Raw genomic sequence first — 9,189 nt, forward strand, 5'->3', positions numbered from 1 at the left:
AAACAATCGAAAAGAGGTTGGAGTTTTTATTTTCCATGGAATCGTTTATTTCACTTGAAGTGTTTTTCATTCGTTACGCATACGTTTTCTTTTTGTTTGCAGCGTTTGCACTATTAAGATTAAATCATATTCATTTATATTCTATTCTTTTTTTGATGATAAACTAAAATAAATAAGCTAAGATGATGTGATACAAAAAACAATCGAATGTGATTTTTCTTGATTTTCTTTTGACAAAAGGAATACTTCTAAATTACGGGCGCGCACGCGATTTACAGAATGGAATGGAATGAAATGGAGCGGATGCTTTTTGCTGCTGCTACTTTTTCTTCTTTTTTTCTTCAATAGATTAAAGATGCTTGCCTAAACACAATATACTCTAAATACACTTTGAATCGTTAATAATGCTTCCTCCTTGACTCTCTATGTGTTGATGTGTGTATGTGAGCGTATTTTTTTTTCGGAAGAATGTTACTTTGGTTCGTATGGTTGTCTGTCTCTTCTTCCGTCTTCCTCACTCTTTACTACTCGTTCTGCATGCTCAATCAACACACGTTCGGCTAAAATGATAACTTTTGTTCCTCTTGTGGTTGTTATTGTTGATTTTTTCGGAAGGTTTAAACTCTCATTTCAGCAGCTAATAATAAAATATGTTGTCATAACAGACCATGAATTGTTAATGAAGACGCATACAATTGATTAAATTGACAACAATAACAAAAGAATTTCACAAAAAAATTAATCGAACATTCTTGTGCCTTATTCAACATTAAATATTATAAAGATAGTGTGAGTTTGTGTGTGTGTGAGTTTCAATGTACAAAAAAAAAATCTATTTTAAAACAAAAAAAAAGCAAAGAATTGTGTCTTCGTAGTAAAAACTTAATGTCACTTAAAAACAGAACAATGTGAGATGTGGCGGTGGAGCTCGCGGTTTCTAACACTGGAATGGAAAACAGCAGCATGTGAACCGTATGATCGGGAATGTTGTTGTTATTGATGATGATGTTGATGGAATCAGCTTAGCCGAACAAATTATTGAGAAGAGTACTAAATCCAGTCTGGATGCTGCCCATGAACGATTGATCGTTGGCTAAATGTTGCGGTGGTGGCCGGTACATTTGGTTTTGCGATGCGTGAATTGGTCGATAGTATGGACCGTCATTTCGCTGCAAAATAACAATTAGACAGCATTTTATTGACATTCACATAAATCAATTGAAAGTAATAAAAAAAAACATATAACAAGCAACAGAGATGGAAGAAGAGAAACTGCAAACAAAGTCACGAATGAGATGAAAGAAAGAGAAATAAACACTGAACAGCAATTTTGTGCTGGCAGACTGCGCACAAAATCGCCAAACCAATGAGCATTCTATACAAAATAATTAGAAGCAATTTAAACGGCAACAAACATTGAATGATATGTTAATTGAATTCGACCAGTGAAAAACAGTGGCTATATACACATGCGAATACAAAAATGGAATGGTAAGGACTGACTGATAAACACACAGAAATATAAAACAATGAAATTGTTGCACGCCACTCAAGTGCGTTTTAGATCAATGAAATAAACACAGTAGACAGTGAATCGTGCAGTAGCAATTTATATGTACAAAAAGCATGCGGGAGAGAGAGAGCGAGCAAGAGCGATAGAGTGATTGAGTATTTGGGATTCACGGTTTTTTAACTTACAAATATTCTAGTATCGACGGGATTGAGTTTAGCCAATTGATATGCTTTTTTGATACCCAATCGCGGTTTTAGTTTTCCATTTTCCTTTGAGATAATATTGTGAAATAATAAACTGAATTTCTAGAGTTGATTATTAATTTTATGTTAACCAAAAAAATTGGATGTGCTTTTCTTCTACTTAAGGAATATCAAAGTAATTTATTTATTGTGGATTTGGTGTGTAGAGTTGGTTTTCTTGTGGAGTGGTTTTTTTTGGGGAGGTAGAAAATAAATTTAAGATGGGAAAATAATACGATCGTCGTCATTTTGGTGTTTATTTTTTTTGCTGTTGACTCTATGAGTATGATGCTGGTATTGTTGTTTGGGTTTGGGATATTCTTGCTACAAAATTGGATTGAATTCAGTTTATTTACAAAGACATTCATAAGTGATTGGTTCCATTGAATTTATTGCTTACCTTAGATCCCTGCAATGTGACATTCAATAGAGTTGGATGTTGTTCGACGACCATAAAGTCGATTTCTCGCGGTGCAAAACCGTCAGCATACACTTCAAGTTTGTAAATACCAGGCAAAAGAATTCTCCAGAATTCACCGTACCGTGTTGTTTGGAAGCCAACATCACGGCCCTTGATCTTCAACGAAGCACGTTCGATTGGTAAACCGTTTCCATCGGTAACAAAACCTTGCACACCGCGATGAGCTTCGGCCAAGAACTTGATCATCGATAGCTGATTGTCGTCCCAATACTTGCGCAGCTCATGTGCCGGTGGGAATTTACAGCATGACACCTCCAATGTTACTTCCATGCAACCGTGCCAGACGTAGTTGTAATCCTGCCAACAAAAAACACGTTGATCGAGTGTAAAAGAAGTAAAAACGAATAAAAATTTATTGGTGAACCAACCTGCATACCGCCTGTGAGTGGATACCATGCAGCACCGTTTGTGATGCCTTGCTCAAATTGAGGTGTAGCCGATTTGCATGCAACGCCACGCGACATTTTTGCGTGGTTATTGGCATATGTGAGCGATAGATGCTTGAATACATCATCGTCTGGTGTTAACGACGGCTGCGATGCATAGTTTTGAAACACTGCACCAAGTAGGGAATATGTAATGAGAAAATAGAAAAAGTTATTGCATTTTGTATACGAATTTTCCAAAACCAATAATTATCAGCATCATCATTGCGATGTATCGTCGTCACTGCGTCAAAACCTATGGATATTGCCAACCAAGATCAAATTGACAGAAATTGATTCAGCTATACACTTACTTTTGCATAAAACTGACGACCTACAAATTCCTTACGTAGTTCAGACATGTTCAATGGAAACAGAAAAATGAGTAAATTGTAAATATCATGTTACACATATGATTTTTTTTCTCTCTGCGAAACTTAGATCGATTTACTTCGGTCATTATTATGTGCATCAACGGATGGAGCGAAAAAAAAGAGTAAAACGAATAACAAGATTTCGAAAATTGGTTAAAATGAGAGAATATCTATCGAACGAGTCGAGTTGGCGAAAACAACAACATTTCAGCCGAAGAGAAAAAAATGTGTTCCGATTAAGCGGAACTAAAGAATTACGCTTAAACCTGAACTTGACACTCTTTGCCATTTCAAATCATTTGCCATTTATAGACTTCCATCTCGAATTCAACACGAGATTCCGAAGTGGAGAAAGAAAAAAAAACACATTTTTCTACTTCCATTACACACAAAACGATCAATTAGAACAAATAACATTGTACACTTTCTCCGCTCCGATTTCGCGACGCGCGCTCGCGTTCGTAAACTGACTCGTGCACATTGAAATGTTAACAAACCAAATGGGAATTCACGAAAAATCAAATAATTCGGCCTTGAATTTTATTTTTTCCACACAAATTGATTCGATACGAAATAGATACTTACTAGAGGATGGTGTATTGTCGTAAGGGTATGAAGCGACCAAGGCACCGCCTGCATTTAAAAATGGAAAAAAATAGATTGGGTCAATGTTACCAAGCTATTTTAAAATTTGAAATGAATTTGGGGGACACAAATGGTTACCATGAAGTGAACCACTCAACACGAATTGAATCTTTGATATCCAATCTTTGACTGCATCGGTTTCGGGTTGCTCGCGCTTCGTGTTTGGCTTGAAGTAGTCGGGGAAATTGCGATTCAAATCGAAACCACGGGAATTGTATCTAGATTTGGAAGAGATGATTGATTTTTTTTAATTCATTGCAGCTGTCTCTATGTTTCTTGATTAAACACTTATGTTTTTTTGACTGAACTCTTCTACTCTGTGTAAAAAATGAGAGTGAACTTTCATAGGCGTGCTTACCTTCCTTGAGCTCCATCGCAGGTGCCTTCTTTCGAAACGGCATAACCATCTGGATTCATTGACGGTAAAAAGTGAACGCGGGTGTTGTCAAGTAACCAGCGAATATATGGATCCGTTGAGTAACTCGATACCAAATATTGAATTAAATGCAACAGCATTTCCTTGCCCACCGGTTCATTGCCATGAATATTTCCGATGTATTTCACATCAGGTTTGCCGATCATGTGCTCGTATGGACTGGCCGAAACTACCATTACCCATAAATCACGTCCTTGCACCGATTTACCTAATTTTTTTAAATTTTGATTCACTCAATTCATAAAAATATAAAAATAATGGATCATAGTCAAAAATTGAAAAAAATTACCGATTGAATACAATGCAGTTAGATTGGGATAACGAGCGCTGGTCGCTCTGCGGAAAGATTATCTCGTGTGACTTTCGTTTCAATTCAAATTTTAAAACAATAAACAACTCAATGTTCATTTACCTCAAAAAGCGTGTCATGTCTTCATGGTTGTGATAGACAAAATCCAGTAAACCGGGATCAGGTGTGTACGGTCTTGAACCAGAATAATCATTAAGTTGATTTAATTGCTGTGAACTACAAGTTTCAATATTCAGATTAACCACAAATAAACATAGCGTGACTGCAGCAGCTAGTGTTCCAAATGACTGCGTAAATGCCATTTTTTCTCTCGCAAATTTTAATCGTTCTATAAAAAGAAATCACACGAGAAAAATACATCAGAATTTATTTATTTTTTTCCCATTTATTCTGTTTTATTTTGAAAGTGAAACGACAAATTATGGGTATATCACATTGAATGGACAAAGAAATTTGCTAGAACAATGGAAATAAATGTAAAGGTCAGTCGATCGTCAAACAATTCGCTAATTATAGAGATTTCCGCTGAGAATCTTAATGTAATTTATAATATTATGATAAATGTTATGTAATTTTTCTATTTTTTTTTCTTCTAAACTTATATTCGCTAGAAAATTTGTTGAGTGTTTGGTCAGTTAACAAATAGCTATGATCCATTATGTCAATATTTTTATATTTTTATGAATTGAGTGAATCAAAATTTAAAAAAATCAGTGAAAAAGTCATTTACGTTCAAACCACCGAATGATTTTGCGAGTAGAAGAGTAAATTGTGCAACAATTTATCTCATTGTGATTGTAACATTTTCCAATGAATTGATTTTTTCAAACGGATTTTTCGGTTATTTTAATACAATCAACTCAATTAGACTGTTTGCTCGTACCAAAACACAAATACTTTCTCTTATTCTGTTTTTGTCACTCGCGTAACATATATTTAACAAATGGTAACGGAAAAACCAGCAAAAACAGCAGCAAAAAGCTCGTGGTTTGTCAGGGCCCAGATACCGATTTAATTGTCAGTGTTTTCATTGTTGTTTTGCATCAAAACATTCGGTTATTCAAACATCAAAGACTCTGCAATGTTCACAAGCGAACGAATGAGCCAAAGTAAAAAACGAGACAATTTCGTTAAAACATGTGAAACGATCTCCAGATTTACAGATCAATTGATATACAATCGTGAAAATTTATTTAATGGCAAAAATCTCCTTTAATGGTTTACATTTGGAATTCCCAGAGTAGTCGTACGTCTCTGAAATCCCAATTTATATTTGACATTTTAATCAGAAAATGACAAACGTTCATCAACTTTGCTACAGACTGTATCAGATATATGTAAACTGTATGTAGCCTACAGTGAAAACCCGATTCAAGTTCTTTTTGCGACGCATTCTTAAATTGCCAAGAAGAGCAAGTTCAGGTATCTCGTGTAAATGAACTAAGACGAAGTAACTTTTTCTCTGGTAAATTGTGAGTTGCTCCATTAAATTACGATGCGCGTGCATTTTGCATTTGTAATCATGTTTACGATATTCTGCATGATTGGTCCGGCTCAGAGATTGATTTTGAGAGTGTGTTTGGGTCGTTTGCAAATTATGTTAATTGTATTTTCTTTCCGTCAGAATGATCATATTCTTACGGCTGTGATTGTGGTAACAAAAACGTGTTAATTTTACTGTGTGAGCACTGAGTAATGAATACTTGGTACTACCACAATTGCGACGTGTGTATCGCCGTCACTGATCGAATGTGAAGAGAAAAATTAGCACAAGCTTTACAAGTCAAGTCTCACTCTTCTTTGTATGGTGTATGTGTGTGTGTGTTTGGCTTTTTGTTACGTGTGTATGTTTTTTTGTCGTGTGCCAGATTTTCGAAGAGATTAAAAGACATGGTCTCATTAGATTCCAGCACAGAAATTGACAAGCCACGCAAGCAATCCAACAAAAACACACGCTCGACCCTCGAATACACATTGATTTAATTGTGACTTGTCTTCAATGAAATGATGAGTAAAAGAATAATGTGAAGAAAAAAAACTGAAATCAGATTGACTGAATATGAGCCAGTAAGTAGTTAAACTATGAAATTAGATTGACGATCAAACGGCTGTTTGACAAAAATTCCGCCTCCCTTAACCTAGTGGCCCAAATATATCTGGTATTTTTAATATGTACTGTTTGTTTTTTTCTGCCATGAAACTCGTTTGATTTCATTACGACAATGCGCTATAAAAGAATACACCGAGAATTGACTGGTTTGCGCGCGACTCAGCCAGCGTGCCATACGTACGTTGTGGCTGCTTGGATTCAATGATGGCACATTACACAGTTGAAGCTATTTTTGTTGTTGCTGCTGTTATTGAACTGCACGAAGAAACGATTGAGAACAACCGTACAAAAGAGACGATGGTGAAGTGAAACGAAGATGATTTACTCGTGTTCCGCATTCTTATTGTCGAAAGAAACGAACGAACGAACGAACGAAAAAAAAAAATCAACAACACAAAGCGCTCATTTCGTATTCGTGTGTATTCATGTTTATAGAATATGGAGTCGCGCGCGCGTCATCATCATCATTTATGGGCATGGATGCAACATTTCAATGCAGAATATGTATCTCTTTCACTCGTGCATTGGAATCATCGCCTATGCACCGTACCATGTGTGGCCGCACTGCTGCTGCTGCTCATTGTCGTTGTTTTGCTGCTGTTGCATTCACATATGCATATATTGACATATATATCTTCAGCCACGTAACATTGATAAAAAAAACGGATTCAAACGGAAAACATGATTTATCCGTGACCATGAACATGTTATCAAGAGCACAGCAGAGTTTTATAAACAAAAAAAACGTTGAATATTGTTTTCAACGTTTAATTGCAATTCCACAAAATAGCTCTTTCATATATGGAAAAAAATCCATTCCAATTTTTGGGGAAAGTTCTTGATTTCACAAATTAAGAGAAAAAAATAATCTTTTATTTAAAAAAAAAGCTGGAAATAAATCTCTGAATTATCTGCTTGCTGTCTATCAATTAGTCTTAATGACGACAGATTCTCTTCTGACATTTCGTTATCTGCGACTTTCCAACACTCAAAACTCACTTAATTTATGCGACAGAAGAAAAATAAAAAAATAAATACAGAAAAAAAACACTTCTGATGATTAAATTCTTCGTAGAAAAAAAAACACAAAGAGAAAAGAAGAAATGGTCTAAGAAGTAGATCAAATGGAGATTTCTTCGAATTGTCGCGCTTAATCTGTCGTTTCATCAAACTTTTTAATTTTGGAAAGGAGTTGAAATTTATGACTTGATGATTGTTGTCTATTTTTATTCACTCGATCAAACTTACCAAAATGTTAATAAATTCAATTTGGAAAAATACATAAAGATTTGTAAATCGATGGTGTGTTATTTTAAGATTTGTGTCCCACAAACGAATGGTTTCAAAACAACCAATAACAATCTGCAGAAATGCCACTTTTTATACACGAAATTGCAACATTCAATTGGAAATTAGTTTAACAAAGGTAAAACTGTCCACCAATAATGACAAAAATTCGAAGTTTTAATTTTTTTAGTTTTTTCGAAATTACAACGAAAAAGATAGTTTTTTTTAACCGAAAAAAGGAATCCAATCGAAGTCGAAGCAACGGAAAAAATTGTAAAAATTTCAACCAAACCAATTCACTTGATGGAAAAAATTATAAACGAAATTAACGGAAAAATGATGTGTAATGGAACACAGTGGAAGTGTGTTGTTGTGATATTTGCGACCGTTCAGGCCAGCTGATAAAATTCAACTGAATCGAGTCAAAACGAAAAAAAGACATATAAAATCGTGTGTTAGCTGTACGTAACAGCAGCAGCAGCCAATATATGCTTGTTGTGCTTTTTTTTCTTCGTTGAAAATCAGCGGTAAGTAAGAGAGAGTGTGTCAGAGAGAGTTTGTGAATGGTTTGATACCAACATGCTGTTGAACAGTGGTGCATACCAACGAACGTCTCGGCTCTATACAACTAATGCGATCATAGTCACTTTGTGTGGAATCTCTCGGTTCGCTATGCACTGGCATCGTTGTTATTGTCGTCATAGTCGGCGTCATCCGAATGAAGATTCCACTGTATGCGAATAGATAGGGCTAGCGAACAAATTGATTATGCATCAATGATTCGGTTACAGTATTTGTTGGTGTCATTTGCAAACCAGAACTTTTATCTGCTGTAATGTATTTGTGCGTGCATGATAAACGTATTTTGAAACCGGTACATTGTTTAATGTTTTGAAGTTCAGTTTTTTTTTGTTTGCGACGATTATCCTCTGCACATTCCATTACAGTGAGTTTTACGGTGTTTTGACACTGTCGCATGTTCCATTTCAATATGAGTTTTTTTTTAAAGAGCTTGGCCCGTGACATGTGGGACAAATACATTGAGTTTGCCCGTATAACATCTAAAAATGTCACCAAAATCAATTAGCAGCGAGTTAAATTCACGGAACTCAAAGGGATATTGCAACTTTTTTGACCAGAAAAAACGCCATCTTACGTCGTGCCCGTAAATTATTTTACTGTACATTTAGATGGTAGAGCTTGAACACAAGTTCGACACTATGCATAAACTTGGAAAGAGCTTAATAAACTTAATGAAATACATATATTTTATGGTCGTTGCCATACCCCTATGACGGAACTGTTGATTATTTTAATTGCACTTTCGGTTGCCAAAAAATGAGATTCGTTATTTAATGATTGAATC

The 9,189-nt window shown here is 35.3% G+C and overlaps 1 protein-coding gene across 6 annotated transcripts; it reads right to left on the minus strand.

Moving 5' to 3' along the window:
• Positions 1-17: 17 nt before the first annotated feature.
• LOC129567466 (carboxypeptidase D) lies at positions 18-8,239 on the minus strand. Of its 6 annotated transcripts, XM_055444361.1 has the most exons (11): positions 7,785-8,216; positions 4,529-4,754; positions 4,406-4,452; positions 4,039-4,324; positions 3,759-3,898; positions 3,621-3,668; positions 2,976-3,005; positions 2,605-2,792; positions 2,156-2,533; positions 1,699-1,782; positions 18-1,169 (listed from the first exon to the last, which is right to left on the minus strand). In XM_055444361.1, exons 2-11 carry the CDS (start codon positions 4,726-4,728, stop codon positions 1,023-1,025), a joined length of 1,548 nt encoding a protein of 515 aa, XP_055300336.1. In that variant the 5' UTR covers positions 4,729-4,754; positions 7,785-8,216; the 3' UTR covers positions 18-1,022. The 6 variants fall into 6 exon arrangements, with proteins under 6 accessions (XP_055300336.1, XP_055300339.1, XP_055300338.1 ...); XM_055444364.1 differs by lacking the exon at positions 1,699-1,782 and having other exon boundaries at positions 7,785-8,238; XM_055444363.1 differs by lacking the exon at positions 2,976-3,005.
• Between the last annotated feature and the right edge of the window lie 950 nt (positions 8,240-9,189).

This window comes from Sitodiplosis mosellana, unplaced genomic scaffold (assembly GCF_009176505.1).
Source record: "Sitodiplosis mosellana isolate CC-2019 unplaced genomic scaffold, AAFC_SMos_1.0 Smas_scaffold_11, whole genome shotgun sequence".
In the NCBI taxonomy this organism is placed as follows: domain Eukaryota; kingdom Metazoa; phylum Arthropoda; class Insecta; order Diptera; family Cecidomyiidae; genus Sitodiplosis; species Sitodiplosis mosellana.

Excerpts from the sequence above, each read along its gene's own strand:
- LOC129567466 (XM_055444361.1), bottom strand. The coding sequence starts at position 4,728 with ATGGCATTTACGCAGTCATTTGGAACACTAGCTGCTGCAGTCACGCTA. Across the intron at positions 4,325-4,405 it reads AACTGCATTGTATTCAATCG|GTAAATCGGTGCAAGGACGT; the intron begins GTAATTTTTTTC and ends TAAAAAAATTAG. Across the intron at positions 3,899-4,038 it reads TGCGATGGAGCTCAAGGAAG|ATACAATTCCCGTGGTTTCG; the intron begins GTAAGCACGCCT and ends TTCCAAATCTAG.